The 20189-nt window shown below is 34.7% G+C and overlaps 2 protein-coding genes across 5 annotated transcripts; one reads left to right on the top strand and one right to left on the bottom strand.

Moving 5' to 3' along the window:
• The first annotated feature begins 7018 nt into the window (after window positions 1-7018).
• On the top strand, window positions 7019-16668 carry LOC106714262 (tetratricopeptide repeat protein 14 homolog). 4 transcript variants are annotated; one of them, XM_045685216.1, is made up of 19 exons: window positions 7019-7151; window positions 7297-7603; window positions 8187-8263; window positions 9021-9143; window positions 9282-9502; window positions 10821-10961; window positions 11038-11711; window positions 12101-12336; window positions 12556-12725; window positions 12939-13091; window positions 13358-13432; window positions 13547-13729; window positions 13920-14013; window positions 14196-14348; window positions 14573-14805; window positions 15190-15372; window positions 15517-15750; window positions 15874-15996; window positions 16339-16668. In XM_045685216.1, the coding sequence occupies exons 2-19, from the start codon at window positions 7303-7305 to the stop codon at window positions 16499-16501; spliced, it is 3537 nt and encodes a 1178-aa protein (XP_045541172.1). In that variant the 5' UTR covers window positions 7019-7151; window positions 7297-7302; the 3' UTR covers window positions 16502-16668. The 4 variants fall into 4 exon arrangements, with proteins under 4 accessions (XP_045541172.1, XP_045541128.1, XP_045541231.1 ...); XM_045685172.1 differs by having other exon boundaries at window positions 11038-11714; window positions 13923-14013; XM_045685275.1 differs by having other exon boundaries at window positions 11038-11714; window positions 16366-16668.
• A 306-nt stretch (window positions 16669-16974) lies between these two features.
• Window positions 16975-18727, bottom strand: LOC106714231 (mannose-P-dolichol utilization defect 1 protein homolog). The gene is made up of 4 exons (XM_014507211.2): window positions 18575-18727; window positions 18268-18466; window positions 17992-18196; window positions 16975-17854 (listed from the first exon to the last, which is right to left on the bottom strand). The coding sequence occupies exons 1-4, from the start codon at window positions 18660-18662 to the stop codon at window positions 17606-17608; spliced, it is 741 nt and encodes a 246-aa protein (XP_014362697.2). The 5' UTR covers window positions 18663-18727; the 3' UTR covers window positions 16975-17605.
• Window positions 18728-20189: the final 1462 nt, after the last annotated feature.

The raw sequence follows: 20189 nt of genomic DNA, 5'->3' as shown, positions 1-20189 counted from the left end.
GTTATTGAGTTGGGAATAACTCAAAGATATGACAACCGTCGTTTTATATACAAATACTAGCTGTCGCCCGCGACTCCGTCCGCGCGCAGTTAAAAAATGGGGGGGGGTATGAAAAACAGATGTTGGCCGATTCTCAGACCTACTGAATATGCTCACAAAATTTCATGAGAATCGGTCAAGCCGTTTCGGAAGAGTACGGTGACGAAAACTGTGACACGAGAATTTTATATATTAGAAAATACTATTGATTATAATTTCAAGAAATTTTTGTACATGAATTAAATAAGGAAACTGTAACAGACTATACGACATTATAGTAACAAAATAATTACTTTAATTATTCTATAAGTAATCTGTATTAAGTTAAATTAAGTTTAAGAAAAATCTTTATAGACGCTTAAATCCGAAACTTATAAAAGACGGCATAAGACTGAAAAATATTTCAAAAGAAAGTATTCCTTTCGACAGTTCTACAAAAACCTCTGAACGTTTCTACAAAAGATGTAAAGAATGAACGGGCGAGGGTGTAGGAGGGGGGGGGGAGAAGCCGATTCAATAGCAAAAAGAAGGGATGTGTAGTTACATAAGTATGTTTTGTGGTGCGTGCTGGAAAATGGAATCGACTATAGAAATTTTATACAAATACAATGTGATTCAAATATTTTATTATTTCTTATCGCAGCATCTTTGTTGATGGATTTTGAAAGTGAATTATGCCTGGTTTAAAATATGCAAGTACAGTAGGACAGTAGCGATAAAAATCCGCGCTATCATTCAAGTGGCATAATGTAAACTGGTGCCATTGAACCAAAACAGTCTATGCCAGATCAGCGCTACTATCATACTGTATTGACTTAATGTAAACCTGGCATTAAGGTTTGATTTTGATGTCGTTGTCTTTTGTATGTGTTTATTTTTATAGCTTAAATGGAGGATGCGAATGTTCACTTGAAACTAATATTTTTTTTGTCTAAAACTGATTACACTAACAATGCACTATTTTGCAATGCATTTTATAATAAGCATGACTAATGAGTCCTTAACGAATAAAGAGAAGGTTCTTTCACCAGTCCCTCCAGTGCGGGACACACAAAGGTCGTATACTCGTTGGCGGTTTCATGAACAACTTTAGTGTGACCCCACAAAGCTGTGGAACGTCATTTAAATGCGCACGTTTCATTGGCTCTGAATGCTTCATGGAAGTAGAAAAAGAACGGGCCAATTACGAAGCTTTTGTGGCGTAGCGACCTCTCGAAGTCTCAAGAGTAACTTTTATGCATGCAGCTCTAAGTTTATTTTCGGCTTTTGACTATTACTCCTCAGTTCTTCAATTAGATCGCACTCTTTACGCTATGTGTTGAATAGTACTTGAATACGAATTTAAAATAACGAGTATCATAAGCCCTGCCCTGGAATTATAGAAAATATAGCAGATATTAATGTTAAAAAAAATTATATCTGTTCATAATCATGATATGGATGGAAGAAAAATCGTTATTCATTTTATAATTGTAATCCGTCCTTTGATAAAACTTGTCACAACAGTTTGAAAGATTAAAGACACAGACTTTTAATTAATTCTCTGGAAGAAAGCTTCCTATCGGTGTTTACAAAACAGAACTGTACGTAATTCTTATAACCCAAGCTTTTAACTTAAAACGATTGGTTACTTAATCAGTGATTTAAAAAAGAAACATTTCTACTAGATTTCTAAGCGATTAATTTATGAACTACCCGTCTTGCGGTAGTTAGATGGAAAGCCTTTGAAATTTCCATTTCATTTCTAGTAACCACTGGAGCGACTAACCTACGGGTCTGAACTATCTTGATCGAAAAAATACTTTCATGAGGTAAGAACTAGTATTAAATACTATAAGGCTTCCATCTATCAAGTTCTATGCAATAGGTAACCACTCTAAATAATACTGAAAAAACATAACTTTATTCACTCTGAATAAATTAGTTTTAATTTAGGAGCTATCTATTGGTGAAAGAATTAAAAATAATTGGTCTTGTAGTTTTATGGAACAACATATAGGTAATTTGTATGTAAATAACAGTTTATTTAAGTAAATAACAGCTCAATTATATAAATCCAATATTTTAGGCAAAAAACAAATTAGTATCGAACCTGGCCCAGCGAGAAACCTTTACAACCTAGAGTCATTGTCCGGTCCTGACGGACGACCTTTATAAGCGAGAGACTCGAGTTAGAGAGAAACCTCTATAAGCGAGAAAGATATCGCGGTCCCTTGGACTCTCACTTATCCACTTTTCACTACGTTCGACTGTATTACTGTCTTGCTTTATCTTTTCATCTTTAGTTATATTTTCATCTTCTCTTTTTGAGTATGTTACCATTCAATTGCAATTCTAAAGAAGTCGGGTACTTTGCGGGCTATTTTAATATCGACACGATTCGGCCTTAGGCCCTTGGTTATGTTATGTATGAATTATCTTTTCTTTGATTGCCTTTTAGTAACCAATTCCAATAATTAAACCAATTAAAAAACCAGCTTTCCTCATATTTAAAAGCATTACTGCACAGCACGTTCTTGTAGACTTTGCTCGCAAAACCTTGGAGTTTTAATCAAATCTTAAACATGAAAACAAAAGGGTCACACGGTGTGTTGCCGCTTGCAGCAGTTAGTACTGCGGTGACCACGTAGGCTGCGATCAAAATGCATTTACGGCGTTTGGGTGCTCGTTAGCAGGCCGTCAATACGGCTCTCGGTCCACCCGCAATAAATTTCGTATTGAGCGGACACACAACAAAGCGCGTTTTGTCTTGCAAATGAAAACGCGCACATTTCGCGGCATTGTGCGCGGCTGTTTCGGCGCCCGCCATTATTAACGGCGAACATGAAAGACAAAAGGTTCGTCTGCAGCACTGAGGCTGGCCTAGATAGCGGATTATTGTACTAACACAATAGGAGCGTTAATTCCGCGAGTCCGCCATTATTTTGCTGTTTGCAACTTTATCGCATCAATCGATGATCGCAACCGGCTTTGTTTGCCACCGTCAGCGATTATCCGATATGTTCCTGAAATCACGCGTAATCAACTATATTGTTCCGGTTTCCGCTACTGTCGTTCACAATGCTATACTTATATGCTAAAACACAGTGTGACCAGAAATATCATCATTCATAATTTAAATGACAACTTACCTTTTATAATTCGTTACTCAAATTTATAATTTGTGGTGTATTTGTTATAATAATTACTGGTGTATTTGTTTTTAATAATTCTGAAGTGAGAATAACTAACAATAATTGTAAAAAAAATGCAAACGTATTTCTAAAAACTCTTTTTATTGTAGACAGCCAAGTCTTAAAACCACTAAACCATCAAGGTTTCAGATTTTCAAATGTTTGCTGTTATTTGTTTTTAAGTTATTATCTGTTATTAGATAATTATTAATTTTATTAATTATCTATATGTTTTAAAAAATAATGAATTAATTGCTTAACTTACCTTTATCCGCAAAACAGAAGCAGCAATGTTGTAATCCAAATTCCATAAACAGAGACACAAGAAACCACAAATAATTCACAATATCACATCTATCACAAAACATTAGTTCACTAGAATAGTAAAAATAACAATTAAAAATTAATACAGAATCCAATAAGAATGTTTGGCGGGAAAAGCGAGAGCGTCGAAAAAGTTCAACTCTTGCATGAAACGAAACGTTATTCGAACAAGTAAGCGAACGCGCCAAACGGCGGGCACTGGTAGACTGCGAGTCCACCACGCCGCTACATCTTCCCGCGCCGAATCCTTGCGCACCACGCATCAAACGTCACCCTTTGTCGTACGTTAAAGCATTTAAATGCAAAAAATAATTTTTACATTAATACAAGACACTAACTAAACAGTTTATGCACGTAGGTATACTTTTAAATCAATTCTATAATAAAAATCATTAAGAATTTTATGTTATTGTCTGCATTTTTTATTAATATATTACAGATCAGAGATTCCCATTTTTTACCACTAAGCCCTTTTAATTTTTTTCTCATTTTGGTGTATTTTCCGCTTCGACATTTCTTCTTCAACTTGTAAACCCTGATCTTTATTTCCCACCCTGTCGGTTCTTCAGCGAAGCCCCAGGGGTCCATCGTTAGATCACTTTCAGATTCATTGTTTCAAATTCAATATTTTACTCTATCTTACTCTTAGTTATTTTCTTATTTATATTACAAATGCGAAAGTTTGTATGAATTTTTGTTACTACGTATCTCCAAAATGACTTAACGGATCCCAATGAAATTTGGTACAGATTTAGAACATAGTCTGGAAGAAAGCATAGGCTACTTACTAAGATTTTGTTAATTCCGCGCGTAGAATTTAAATAAATTAATTTAAATCAAAGGAAAATAAAGGATAATTATTATAAAAACACTGATTACGAATTTAGTCGTATTTAGAGCCAATGGTACCATATTGATATTGGTTATATAAATTTTACACTATATTTCACTTGCCTAAGTCCTTAAAATCACAACAGTAAGCTTCAATTTTCTCATTCCCCAGCTATGAAATCATGTTTCGCTACTGGACTTAGTTCTAGCTGCAAAAAAAACATTAAGTGATCTGTATTAGAAAAAAACCTTTATCGTATACACTCTTCTGCGTCGTAATAAATTCGACTTCAAGGTAGAGATCTTCTATTTTTCAATCCACCCTCTCACTTTGGTGACAACGTGATAAAGATGGCCGGCTCTACTCCACGGTCCAACCGTATTTTCTGTTGATAAAAATGGTGCGGTGTCTAAATTCTACTGCCACTATAATTACTACTAATCAAATTTACCAAATTGTTATTGCATAACAATTTTATGTAACAATTATTTAAATCAAAACTTTTCACTTTGTCATTTGACTTTACATATCTGGTAGTAGCTGTAATTAAATGAAATAAATGCATCCGAAAATGTGCATCATTAGGTTGGCTCCGCGTCAAATAAGATACATGCCTCATCAAAGGAAGAAGCCAGAGACGAGAAGAGCTGATACAATGTGGAAACGTTGGGTAATATGTCCGATGACAATGGCGCGAATGGAAGACACAAAGCCGCGCGGCGTATTGTGTGAACCCGCACAATACATCTTGCATATACAAACATAACCAATTTACTTTCGTATTCACTAAAAATGACAAGCAATTAAGACTCTTATTTGAATGCAATAGAGCCTTCGTTATCATCATTATTGCCTTTACCTAATGTAGTATTGAATGTCAGTATACGTTTATATTAATGGATAATTTGATGTTTAAACAATATCTCACCGTAATATCAATGTATCCATCCGGATACAGAAAATAATTTATTAATACGCCTTTGAGATATCAAAATTGCGTAGAAACGTAGACGCGTAGCTTGGAGTCATTTCTCGTAGCGCCTAATATTAATTATAATTTTCAAAGATAACATTATATTGTTATTATTTACGTGCGATTTCTTAGCGATACCAACAAATAACGAAACAAGGAATTATGCAGATTTATGTGTCTTACCTACTTAAATAATGTAAAGTTGATTTTATACCAAACTAGCTCGAATTCGTCCGCGCGAAATTAAATAAAAAAACTTAATAAATAGCCTATGTGTTCTTCCTCCGAACCACATCTATGCCAAATTTCATCAAGATCCGTTAATTCGTTATGGATAAACCTTCAAACAAACATCTATCCATCTATCCATCCAAACATTTGCATTTTTTTTATAGAAGAAGGGGGCAAACGAGCAACGGACCGAAAGTATATTGTAGTTGCATTTATAATATTAGTAAAATTAAATAATATGTGTTATTTTTCGTTAAATTTATAACATCTTAGGAAGCGGAAAAATAAATTATATCTAAGAACGAGTATATTCACGTGGAAAAGTTATAAAGAAGTCTGTAGGGAGGTACTGAAAATAAATAAGTGTTGAGGAATAAAATAAGTTTCGCGGTCCACCATTGTGCGGAGGGCGGGCCTCCTCCTAGTCCAAACAGTATTTCCATTGTGTCTGCCATTACCTAGCCCTCTTTTCGTCTTTTGTATTCGCCTCTTCTATTGAAGTGAGACCTTCCCAATGACGCTTTATGACCGCTTTGAAGTATGCAAGATATGGTGAAACATATCTACACGTTTCTTTACATTTTCTAAGATTAAATGTTATACTTTAATATACTTCACTAAAGTTTATTGTGTTGGGTAAAGATCTGTTTCTTGATTTGTTTCCGATAATCTCAAAAACCACTTATTTCCAACTTAACTAAAACAGAAATGTCTGTGTACAATGATCAACGTGTAAAATCGACTGTTTTTAAATTAAGTAATAATTAACAAAATATTGCGTTTCTGTTTTTAATTAAGTGGTCGATAAAGGTTAAGTAGCCTTTGATGGTGTTAATGCGAGAATTGACAACAGAAACGGTAGCTAAATATTCCCTACCTCTATTAGGCTATGAAATAGTTTCTTCAAAGAAAATATAGGACAAAGCGTTTCTATTTCCGTGTTCTTGTAATACTCAACTGGTCACATAGGAACTGAAAACAAAACAACATTTACTTAAAGAATTTTTTTATTGATCTAGATTTTCTAGATGCTAGAGACTTCGTAGTTGGTAATACTTTTCACATTTTTTTTTCTAATATTTCGCTATTTTTTAAACAGATTTTGTTCACATTCATAATTTCATACTATGCTTTTTGTTAGAATTTCCACCCACATGAATGTCTTTAAGAACAAATTCCTGTTCCTTTTAACTTGTTCCGCTTATCATTATGGAGTTATAAGAATTACTGATAATTTATTAATTTACAATAAAAAGTTTTTTGGTAATGCACTTAGTATTTAGCACCTCGCTTATTTCACGTAATGCAAAAGCATAACTATAATTCAATTTAGACTATTTTCTTTTAGTGTGTTTATAGGATCCCTTAAATCAGTAGTATTTAAAATTAATTACTGGCAACACCAACCCATTTGTGCTCGCTGCTCGTTTCGTTTATGGCTTTTAGTTCGTTTCGTTTTCATCGCCATCTTTGATGGTGTGAAACTGAAAGTACGTGAAAGAGTTTACATAAAAAGAATATGTCAAGTACAAAATAAATTAGGTTTTATTCAATTTGAATTATAACTTTTGTGAGAACGGTAAGTTAAACTGAATATCTCATTATTTTCAAATAAATTGTTACTTTTCTTTCACTTTCAAAATCTATCAAAATGGCGTCACAAAGTCGGCGTGCATCTTTTTCCTATAATATTGAAATAAGTATGGTCTAATTTCTTATTTTAGTATAACATGGAGGCTACATTGGATGCGTCCTTAGTGGCGCAATCCATAAATTACCATGGGCAACAACTGCAAAAGACATGGGAATCCGAACGAGGTGAAGACGACTTATCAAAAATTGGCGTGGGTGGCTTGGATTTCGCCGTCTATCAGTCAAGACATAAGCATCTTACTTTTCAAGACCGGAGCAAGCGCCTCAAACTTCATCAGTTTATTGCCAAAGAAGCGAATGCATTGTTCGACGCATCACTACTAGAGGAAGCTCCATCATCTTCGAGCTTAGGAATAGATTCTACAACACCAGAAGACAGTATGTAAAACTTGAAATATTGCTTTATTTCTACAATCATCAATTTCACAACTTTAATATAAATGGTGAAATTTGTCACATAAAATGACTTGTTTTTTTAAATGGAATCTCTGTAACTCGGACCTTCTTAAGTTGAAAAAAAAACATGTCGTTCCCTCCCGCTAAACCCTCAAATACTCGGTATCTCAAATTTTAACTCAAATATATTATTGCCCTTAATTATATTATCTAAAAAATGATATTTCAAAATATAATGATTTATTTCTAGGAATTCCCCATCGAATAATTATATATCTTGGACTTTATTGAGTCAGAGTTAATAACCGTTATCCCTCCCATTATCTTTGGCAAAACAGATAACAATCTATTTTATACAGGGATTTTGGTCTCGGAAACAATTTGTCAACTAGTATTTGTATTCTATATTTCTCTTGACATTGAAGAAATCAAGATTCTGTTTCTGAAAGTATGTAATATAGTTTTATTACAGAGGATAAAATTTTACATTTTAAGTGGTTGCAATGTATATTTAAAATTTATATGCTTATTGTATATTTCAAATAAATGTATAATTTTGTTTCAGATATGTATGCACTAATGCCTCCGTTTGAAACATTTTTAAATGTAGACAAATCAGCAAGGTTACGGCATTTCTTTGAAGTAAGTTTTTGTTTGGATTTCTCCATTGTATAATTAAGAGAAAGTCTTAAAAATGCCAAAATAGTCTAGAGTAATAAATAATTGTCAGAAATGTCTTAATAATAACTAACATACTAATAAAGCATTTTTAATAAATACCAAAAAATGATAAGCATTTGAAAGGAGTTAACATTTACTCCCACACAACAATATTGACTCACACATGTTGCATAACAAAGTTGGCCTTGTTGAATTCATTGTAATAAAACATTGACTAAAAAGCAATGAACAAGGCTGCATTATTAATATATTTAAACAACACAGACTAGCTATATTTCTTTTAAGTTCATACCCAAATTGTCTAATATTTTTTGTTTCAATAAAAAAAATAGTATAAGCCAAGTTACAGTCCCACAATTCTATATGTAATTTCATGCGTTTGATAATTATTCCATCATTAATACCTATTAACCTATAGGAGGTGTAATTTCACTCCTTTTCCCTTCTCATCTTTTTCTAATAAGAATAGGAATTCCTAATGGCAATTTTGACTTGTCAAGGAATATGACAATTAGGACGGGTAATTACCATCTAGCTGTACATTCTCTCCTCTGTTCATTTAGGTTGGCAATGCATTTAAAATTTGTTTAAGATGTTTACAGGCTGCAGTCACTTTGCTTTTTTAGCAAAATTAGGTGGTTGCTTGGTTATATTAAAAAATGGCCTTGTACTACATCTTATAATATAATAAAAAAAACAAATAAACTTTCTTGTTTAGAATGTGAAGACGGGGGAACTGATAATTGGAGCGGTCATCAACAGAACACAATCTGGAATGATGCTCAAGGTGTTGTGCACTGCGGGTCCCACATCCAGATTTGTTGCAGATATCAATGTCAAGGTTTGATATACATTTTAATGCCTTTCATTTTTCAACAACTCATTGTAGTTTTTCCTAACAAACATAATGACTGCAAAGGGAAGTGACTTAATATCAGTAACCTGCAGTCCCTTGTTAATATAAAATGTTTATCAACAGGCTTTTCTACCGGTGGCAAATATCATTCCTGCAGTGGACAAGAAAAATGTGTCAAGAAACTACCTGATGAATGACACTGTTTGCTGTGAAGTAATTGAAGTAATCCCAGACACCGACAAAATGGTGTGTGGCATGAAAGGAGTAACTCGTGGCCCAGAAGACCCTCCGCCTAAGCCACCTCTCGGCCTTCTCAGCACCGATGACTTTCCACTCATATACAAGTATGTACATATTTAGTTTTGTGTGTCAAACCAATTTATTTTTTTACACTTGCAGATCTGTCAATGCAATTTTTAACACTATTTATATGTGTAGATTGTATATGTTCATGCTATTTTGCGAAGACGTTGGATCTAAGAAGTTACCACTGGTAACAAGTACAATAAATGACTTTTCAAATGCAACTTTTAATTGATATGAGAAGACTGCTGGAATGGACCAAGAATTATGATCATCTGAAGAATTGGACTTTTTAACAGGACAATTTCTGGAACTTATGTACATCAAACACATCTATGCTTTTTTGGATATTAGAAGTGATTGTCAGAGTGTGGTGTTCACCGTCTGTTGTCTTGTATCTGTGTGGTTGTGAAAAAAGAGGATATATATTTTTGTTTCACTAGTTTATGATCACGTTTCAGTAATAATTCACACTGCTCACCCAAGTTGTGCAAAATATGCATGTTAAAAAATACTATATATTGACAGTTGAAAAATTAAATACATGGAATTGTGAAGAAAGTTACTGTCTTATTAGAAGATTTAGTATTTAATTGTCTCAAGGATTTTATGCAGAAATTGAGTCAATTAGACAATACACACTTTATTTTTTTACTTAAGAAGGTCAGTACAAAACTTTAGGGTTCACTACATGCATTCTGATTATGAGTGGGACTTGTAATTCTATATTAAAGTTAACATTTAATATTCCAGCAATTAACTGAAACAATTGGTTGGACTTTGTTATAATGAACATTTATTGGATGTTGGAGTAATTTATTTATAATAAAATGGACTAGCCAACGCACTTTATATTTAGCTGAGGCGAGGCTCATAAGGAAACTAAAGTAGCAGCGCAAGGTGTAATTCGGTTTCATAGGAGTTTTGTTGATGGCCGGGCTGGGAAAGGAACACTTTGTCAATTTTTTAGGGTGTTTTTTTCTAGGTTTAGCAACAATCCCAAGACCTGTTTGTAACACCCACTACATTGTTGTGACTGTAGCTGAGACAATTTTGGTAATATTAATGTCACATCTTGAGGCAGCATCACCTAATATATGATGTTATATTTCTGTGTGAAAGAATAAAATACCAGTAAAATAACATTTTTAGAACAGCTTCATGGCAACAGGTGAGGAATATGTACCATGTGACATAATGCAGACAGTTTTGATAGGAATATAATGCACAAGCTAAGCCAAGTTAAATTTTAACCATATTTTTTATTTTAAAAATCTTTGGAATGACTTCATTACATAATGTATGGAAAGGCCATTTAATTTTAATAACTTCTTATTAACATGTATTCGTTTTGAACAGGAAAACCTTGGAAATGAAAGGAGAAAACTATGAAGCCATATTAGAGAAGAGCCCAGGCTTCAATAACCCAAACTGCGTCCAATATCTCTCTGAACTCCTCGGCATTGCCAATATGCATTGCACCAATTTTGCATCTTTGAGGTAAATTTTATGTAACTTTTGTAATTGTTTTAATATTAAAATAAGTTATTTAATATTAAATAATTTCTATTAACAGAGGAGGATTCCAAACTTCAGAATATGCAGATGAACTTCGTCAAGCTCAAGCTAGCAAGTGGGCGTTCCGTTCTGTTGCTGAAGGAATAGAACACTTCAAGGCTGGCCGACATTCTGAAGCATTCCAATGTCTCAACAAAGCACTGAGTATTGATCCCAGAAATGTGGAAGGACTTGTTGCCAGAGGGGCCTTGTATGCAAATAGTGGAACATTTAAGAAAGCTATAGAAGACTTTGAGACATCATTGAAATTGAACCCCAACCATGCTAATGCTAGAAAATACTTGGGAGAGACATTAGTAGCACTTGGACGTAGCTATGAAGACGAAAACAAAATAACTGAAGCACAAAAAGCTTATGAAGACTGTTTAGCTATCATCCCATTCCATGAAGAGGCACAAAACTCTCTAGATTTCCTCAAGAGTAAAACATCAACTACAAAACCATTGATTGAACCCGCTGAATTGTTGCTACCTGGATTAACAGGAGCAAAATCATTTGAAATGAAAGAAACTCTTAAGCAGCTACTAAATCTTACAGAGAAGAAAGACAAGAAGAAGAAAAAGAAACGAGGAAAAGGCAAGAAGAAAAGATCCAGCAGTTCTTCATCATCATCGAGTGACACTTCAAGCTCCAGTTCGTCTTCGGAGTCGTCGTCGTCATCTTCTGATTCTAGTGGTAAGGGAGTTTCACAACTGAGCCAGAGTAAGGACTCTTCCACCAGGTACAAAGTTGTAAAAAAGTTAGTGTGTTCAGCTAAAACTCAAAATCACATAATTTACATGGGAGTTCATTTACAATGTGTGATAATTATATTTCTATATCTTCTATCTTGCATGAATTTGACGAATTTCTCTTGCTTCCTTCATATCCTAACCTTTGCATATTCATCAATTTAACTAGTACTATGGGGGACTTCAATTTATTATGTAAAAGCTAATAAATCATCCTTTTATATCTTATCCTACATATAATAATCCATTTGTTATATATAAGTTAATATTAACATTTCTATTTTTATACTTTATTATGTTATGTTATAAAAATGATATTAATGTTTGAAGATTCAGAAGAGCCGAACCGCAAGAAGAAGCGTCGCTCGCAGTCGAACAGCAAGCGGCAGCGGTCGCTGTCGCCGCTCAGCAAGCGCATGGCCATCCTGGGCGACGCGGACTCCGCCTCGCGCACACACAACTCCCAGTTTAATCACCCCTACGGCTACCAACCCCCGCCTCCACCAATGGAAGAGCCCACCAATGTTCCCATGCGTTCACAAGCTGATTTGGATTATGAAATGAAAGTGAGTATACTACTATGCATAAGAAACGTTTCGCTTAGTATCAAAATAAAATGTTCTTACTTGCTTTTTAGCATAAAATGATCTATTATTTAATTTAAAAAACACTTTTTAATTTTATTTTTACTTTACCTCTTGAAGACTTACATCTAATATTCAAATTATTTAAGTTTTTTCTTCAATTTTGATTTCGTACTTTCATGTAAAGTTATTTCAAATTAGGTACGCAAGTTCTTAGAAATGACAAAAGAAGATTCTGACTATGAAGACAAAGTACGTAACTTCTTGGAAGAGACAGCTCAGTACAAGCGCAACCGCAAGATGCAGGAGCTCGGCCAGCAGCCGCAGCCCGGCGCAGACCACGATAAGAAAAAGAAGAAGAAGAAAGACAAGTGAGTCGCAAAACGAACTTATCAAGCCTACATTACAAATTTGTACTTAGGAATGGAAAATGACAAAGACGACATGACAAGATAATTACAGATTTTTTTTATCTTTCGATCATTTATTCAATTGTCATTTTAAGTGTCTTGTATCCCTAATATAGAAATTAAATCAAGTTTCGGTTAATATAGACAGTATAACATGATTATTATTTTATATAGGAAAAAGAAGAAGGAGTCTAAAAGGAAGCGTAAAGAGCAGGAGAGAGAAGATAAAAGGAAAGCCAAGCTGGCGCGATCCGCTGTCAATAATGCGGAATACAGCTTACGTGATCTGGAGAACATTGGAGATAAGAAACTGAGAGATGCCATTAGGTAATGTTTTTTTTAATTCAAATATCTATTTACATTGAATGTTGTGTAATTTTGATTAATCAATAGAAATTAATTTTATTATTTTCCTGAACTCAAAACACTGGTGCTTCATAAAAAAATATATTTCATCTAATTAATTTAAAAATTATTAGTATTTGTAAAAAATAAGACTATACTTGTCTTAAATTTAGTACTTACTACCTATTTATGTTTTTTTTTCTTACTTGTGGGTAGTGTCATAAATATTAAAAATATGCATATTGCAGGAAGGAATTGAAAGGAAAATCTAAGAGGGACCTCAGTTCCGACGGGGAATATGAAAGAAAGCACAGTGATAAGAGGTACTTTTACATTTAATAATACAATAATTACATTTTAAATGTTTATTAAGATGAATATAATAACGCCATCTTGTAGAACAAAGGGAAATTTTTGACTTGTAAATATTTTGCTAGGTTGATGGACGATATGCCGGGATTGGACGACTTGGAGTCCAAGATCAGCGCTTACCACGTGATGGTAGAGAAGGAGGCGATGAAACGCGACGGCCGCGCCTCCGTCAGCCCCATCGACCAGGCCCCGCCGCCGCCGCTGGAGAAACCTAAGTGGAAGATGTCCATGAGTGCGGTTAAGGAAACGTTAGTATACATTTTAAACGTTTTGTATGGCTTCACATGCGTTTTGTTTTAGTAAAATTTCCTCTTTTGTATCTCTAATTGTTCTAACTTCATTATGGTCAGTCGTGGCAGACCATTAAATGCACTAAGATTCAAACAATACAGAATAATGCTTAAAATTTATAGGCAATATACACAGTTTATTTTTTAGTAGGGTTAAGAAGAAGGATACGCCAGTACAGAAGGGCTACAAGGAACGTTACGCGTTTGAAGATAGTTCTGATGAGTCACAAGAGCAAACTAAGGTAAGATAATAAGTTTATTGAGAACAAAAAACTTATAAAACCAATTGATTGTGTTGTCTTTTCGTGCGTCATTTTATTTTTGTAAATTGCGATCTATTTAGCGTTCCACTTTCATTTCAATCCTTTTCAAAGTGTTGCTAGTTTCAAATATTCATATTCTTAAGTTGAATTGATGTTGTTAGCCGTCACCTTCGAGTGGGGACAAGAACGTGTCTGTGCGACGCGCCATGGCAATGAAGGAGCCTTCCAGTGGTGGGGGCACGGGCAAGACACGCGAGCCTGACCCGCCCGGCACTGAACCCCCGCACCACCACCAGCACTCACATCCCCCACCGGTACATACAATGACCTTTTATAGTGCTATACAATTTATGAGTAAAGAGAGTATGAAAAAGTTTATCCTCAATTTAACATGGTAAATTCCTATTTTCATTTTTTTTTTTGTAATTTGTGTGATAATGGTATACAATCATGCAAAGTAATTTTATTGTAGCTACGCGCTTTTTCCATTTGAAGCTCGTTTTTATTTTTTTGTATTATTTTTAATTAACATCCACAGGTGCGCAAAGGCAATATAGTGCTAGACAAATTCGGTTCATTCCGATTGGCGCAGGAGGGCGAGACCCCGGTGTGTGTGGGCGACGCGCGACCTGAACAGTTCGTGACTCGCATCAAGCCGCCCTCGCCCGCCGCCCGCCGCCCCCGCTCCCCGCCCTCGCCGCCCTCACCTCGCCGCCGCTCCTCCAACTCCTCCGATGACGACCGCCGCTCACCCAAGCGCTCCCGCAGCAGGTCAACTCTCATTATCTTATATATAAAATTTCCATGTCACAATGTTAGTTACAGTACTCGTCCGAAACGGCTTTACCGATTTTTACCAAATTTTATATACGGATTACTGAATACGCATATAAAATTTGGTAAAAATCGGCCTACTGAAGTCTGAGAATCAATCGGCTACTACCTATTTTTCATACCCCTATTAAGTTTTTTTAACTGCGCGCGGACGGAGTCGCGGGCGACAGCTAGTATATATATACATTTTAATTCCGCGAAATAGACTCATGACAAACACGCATGTGGGCCTTACAGTAGGTAACAAACCTTGGTAGAATTTAGAATCGCATTATCATCTTTGCTTTTGTGTGTATATTTCATAGTAAAATTTGTTAGCAGGTCGCGGCCTCGCAAGTATCGATCTCGGTCCGGTTCACGGTCGAGATCGGCGTCCACTGGTAGCGGGTCGCCCGCGTCGCGTCGCCGCCGGTCGCCCTCACCGCGCTCGCGGAGCCGCTCCGATGCTAGCCGCTCATACTACTCGCGCAGCCGGTCGCGCTCCCGCTCCGGATCCAGGGACAGGTAATCACAATGCAAATCAAATGATTCATCATTTAATCCATGGTTAACTTTTGCCACAACAACTTGTCGCCAAAGGGCAACAAGAACAAACACATTTAAACATTTTTTAAAGAATTATCATTAAAATTTGTACGACTATTGCAGAATGCGTCGCAATAACCGGCGCGGCAACTGGCGCGGGCGCGGTGGCTTCGAGCGCGGTACGTACTACCGGCCACGCTTCCATACGTACAACGGAAACAGCCGGGGCCGCGGCCGCGGAGACTTCCGTCGCGACGACGGCCGCCGCTTCCAGCCCGACTGGCGCGACAACCGCTCGCGCGGCGGACGACCCTTCCGCCCGCGTCGCGGCGGCGGTGGCAGGGGAAGACCTTTCAGGTATGCAACATATCCTTGTTTCCATTATAAACAAAGCCAAACCTTAGTAAATTAAGAATAAGCTTTCCCCAATTATGAATATAAAGATAAGTTCCTGTTCCTGTAAGTAAATGTTTTCAACAGAGGCGGGTTCCGTGACTTCCGCGATCGGCGCGGCGGACGATACTCGCGCTCGCGAAGCCCCGAACGCACGCGACGTTCGCGCTCCTACAGCCCCGAGCGACGCGACAAGGACAACAGGGACAGGTATGTACGACACCACACAACATCAGTTAGTGCCCTCCGCTCATGCTTCACTCGTCTTTGCACCAGCAATAGTGTTGAATTTGATATTATGTGAATATAACTAGTGTTTGTTAACTACCAATTCAATTCTTTGCAAGTTATCAGTGTCAGCTATTGCGTAAATTAATCATAGTGTCATTAAAATTTTTAATTTATCATTAGGAATTAAACCTGTAACAGTTTTGTATTGGTGTCAGTAACAATTTGAGTAGCTAGAATGTAGTTTTACTTTTATTATTTTTTATTTTAACCTTGCTTTCTGCCATTGCTTTTTCCTATTAGCATAGTGAATTAATATTACAGCTACTCTCGTTTGTCCGAACGCAACAGCCACCGCAGCGAGGGCGAGTACGAGGAGGAGCGCTACGTCGACCGCAAGGAGTACGACGGCAAGTGGGCAGACGGCAACGAGCCCGACAGGTCCCACCAAGAAGAGAAGGCCCCCGAGGAACCACCCAAAGAATAGTACCACAAAAACCCCTTCACTCTTACCCCCGACTTACATGTTTCCTGTTAAGATTAGTTTTTAAAATTATGCTTTAAGGTGCTTACAGATTTAAACATAAGTTTCATTTAATGTAGGAATTTAAATTGTAAATATATAAGTGGCTACAAATGTAACAATTCATATTGACTCTTGCATTTTGTTTTTTTATAAACAATAATTATATTGCATTATTATTATTATTTCCTTGTTGTGTTTATTCAATAACTTGTGGCTTTGTATTATGATTTCTCACAAATAGTGTTTTAGTAATCATTCCAGTGTAGCACTAAAACTCGACTAAATTACAAATATAGATAATTCTATTGGTGTGTAATAATGAAAAATAAACATTTAAATCAAATTACTTTTTTATTTAAATTAATTCCCCGACCATTTCATTGTTGCAAAACAGTTAATTATGTCAAAATTAGTATGAGATTTGTGGCGTACTTTACGCCCGGGTCGCTGCACAAGACGATAACGACACAATATTGATTGTCACAAGTATGAATATTTGCCCACCGAACTTAATCCTGTTTCCCTCATCCTGAATCTTTGGTCCTAAGTACAAAATTGCTGAATCAAAAAGTAATAAAAGAAAATTATTCTATGAAAAAAATTTATTGAAAAAAGTGCCAAGTGAACTGTTACAACAATTTATTGCCTTCAGTCTGTACTTATTCTAATTGGTATATTATTAATGCCAACAGTCAATTGACATGTTAAGGCACTAGTAATTGTTTTACAATAAAAATCACCTTTTATGACACCCAAAACCTCATAGAACCAACATAACATTGTTTATTACCGAAAAATAGGGTGAATAGACAGAAAACTAAAAAATAGCCTTACAACATGATATTTAATGATTTTTGTTAGTTAACTATTTACTACAATTACTGTACTACTCAGATAAGCAAATTTAAAGTTAAAGCCTTTGTAGTAGTTTGAAGTTTCATTTCTATTTACCCCATTTTACAGAACATTGCCAGTCCCTACATAAGTAGGTATAAAAATAATAAATAAAAATATCTAAAGAATCATTCAACATACTAATAAAAAATCTAATTTTATGTAGTTATTTTATGTGCGCTTTTTCTTTTTCTTGTTTTTAGTACTTGTAGGCTTAACATTCCAATACCAGAAGAGCTGCAGAACCAATGCAGCATTGGTAGCAGTTGATACACAGTATGTGAGGATGATGATGGAGTCACCAGTCTCTTGTATTGAAGTAAATATTCTAGCAATGCTTCCACCAAACAGCAGGGCACAAGTTACTGCGGATAATTGCCCTGTACTGCCATTCTTGTAATTTGTTATTATCTGAATTGCCTGAAATTAAAATATTGAATAAAAAACTCAATTGGAATATGAGTTAAAAGAAACTGTTTTAAATTCCATGTTTGTAAAATGTAAAGCAGAATAAATTACCATATTTTTGTTACATGCTAATGTTAATAAGTTTTTACCTTTGCAATGACAATGATTGGTACATTTATGGCTTGCATGGACCATAACACATCTTTTGGGGTGTAGCCGCTGACAAGTGTTGAAACAAGTCCAACATAAACAGCTAAAAATGTTGCAGCCTTCAATGAGTTCCCTCCATAATGTAATACGAGGGCAGCTATGATTGCTGTTTGTATCGCAAGGAATGTTCCTTCACCCCATGCACTACAAAGTACAATTTTAATAAATTTATGATTTAAAACTCCATGTACATTATTCATCTTAAATTTAATTACCTGAATGGAAAATTCATAACATAACTGTAAGAAAAATTTGCAGTAATAGCAAAGAGTTCTAAATAAACTCCATAAATATTAATGCCCTCAGCACTTTTACTGCCCAATATTTTCAAGATTTGAGGTACTTTTACCAATATAGATCCAGCAATAATACCAATCCCAAGACCTTTGCTCAAAGTGCTTTTAAAACATGGTACTGAAAATATAAGAAATTTATAACATATAACCCATAATTCAAAATATTTATTTGGTGGTAAAATATTTACTTGGTTTCACAAACTGCAAAATATGTCATATTACTTACCATCAAGAAAGTTGTAATTAAGGAAATACTCGTCGTAGCATTTTTGGGATAAAATCGATAAAAGTAGACCTTTGACAAAATCAGCCATTTTATCTAAATTTCATTACATTTATTTATGTACAATCTTAAGTTAAAATCTTATCAAGTAAATAATTAAAATTTATATGTAAAACTTAACTATTTATGTTATAAAACCTATAATATTACAAATATTCTACTCCACTCTATTGAAAAACTGACATGTCGCATGTCGTGTCGATGTCGATACCGCAAAATATGACATTAAAACAAAACGTTGACAATAAAATGTCATTCCATGTCGTTCCTTTTTAACTTCTTATAAACTAAAATATTTATGTGAATATGATATGATACCCGAATATTTTTAAAACAAAATAATGTGTACCCAAAACTTGACTTAAAACTGAAAAATAGAACAATATGCTTAAATGTTTAACGGAGCAGGATATTAAGGTAGACTTCAGTCCGATGTTGCAAAGCATTTTATAGTTATCAAATGAAGGTCAATGAACCAAACGATATAATATTAAGTAGATTCATACTTTCATTCAAAATCAAATATAAAATGTCGCGACTGCGTTATGAAGTGTTCTTTTGATGGCTCCACTATTCAAGAGTCGATTGTGTACCTATCTAATAATAAATCAATGTATGTACGAATGTACAATTACTCAATACTAATAAGTCTATTCGATTTTTTTTTTAATATTTTCAATATAATGTTGGTTTCTTGATAAGTATGGTTACAAGATGTGGAGCGTGCTATGACTACTATCGTAAAATGTTCATATAAATAAAACAACGTATTTATTGACATCATTTATTTTCAAGTAGTTCTATTTTACGGTCATCCGCGACATTTTCTTACAAATGATTTGATGATGAGGTGATTCTTGAATTTTCTTGCGACGAAGACGTCTTTAAGCTTATAAAGAAATTATAACACTAACGAATATATGGAATTAATTGTTCAATTAGTTCTATTTCTGCATAATTTCCTAAAATAATTACGAATAGAATTATAAATAAAAACGAACCATGACACATTAAATACCCAAACATACAAGATGGACACCAAAGTACAATTTTTAAATTTTAGATGTAAAGAAAAAATAGATAAGATGTAATAAACAAAACATACTTGAAGAGTATCAAAAACAATAATAAAACAACAAATTTATTGTTATAACATAACATTAACATGGAATCTTTGTTAAATGTTTTGTTCCAAAGAAAATTTGTACATAAAGTTTAACGCTATATTAAAAAAAACATTTATGTTCATGAAGCAATGATAATATTTTTAATAAATTTACTAAGAAAGTATAAAAATTAGTTTTTTTTTAACCATAATATTGCTGGAAATTAGTATACATAGTACTAGATACATATTGGTGTGTTCGTTTCATACTGTAAAATATAGTGGCATTTTTTGACACATAAAAGATGTGGTCACGAGGACAAATTGACACAAATATTCCAACATTACTCTATGGACTCACAAAACATTGAACAAACCTCTAATTCTGCTAACACGTCAAAATGGTTTATTAATCATAGACACACATTTGATTTGTACTATTCATTAATTTTC

This window comes from Papilio machaon, chromosome 1 (assembly GCF_912999745.1).
Source record: "Papilio machaon chromosome 1, ilPapMach1.1, whole genome shotgun sequence".
NCBI classification, from domain to species: Eukaryota; Metazoa; Arthropoda; class Insecta; order Lepidoptera; family Papilionidae; genus Papilio; species Papilio machaon.
Note: the sequence above shows the minus strand (reverse complement) of the source record. Positions and strands in the feature narration are given on the sequence as shown.

Excerpts from the sequence above, each read along its gene's own strand:
- LOC106714262 (XM_045685122.1), top strand. The coding sequence starts at position 7,303 with ATGGAGGCTACATTGGATGCGTCCTTAGTGGCGCAATCCATAAATTAC. Across the intron at positions 14,014-14,195 it reads AGTCACAAGAGCAAACTAAG|CCGTCACCTTCGAGTGGGGA; the intron begins GTAAGATAATAA and ends TGATGTTGTTAG. Across the intron at positions 14,349-14,572 it reads AGCACTCACATCCCCCACCG|GTGCGCAAAGGCAATATAGT; the intron begins GTACATACAATG and ends TAACATCCACAG.
- LOC106714231 (XM_014507211.2), bottom strand. The coding sequence starts at position 18,662 with ATGGCTGATTTTGTCAAAGGTCTACTTTTATCGATTTTATCCCAAAAA. Across the intron at positions 18,197-18,267 it reads GTTATGAATTTTCCATTCAG|TGCATGGGGTGAAGGAACAT; the intron begins GTAATTAAATTT and ends TGTACTTTGTAG. Across the intron at positions 17,855-17,991 it reads CAATCATTGTCATTGCAAAG|GCAATTCAGATAATAACAAA; the intron begins GTAAAAACTTAT and ends TTTTAATTTCAG.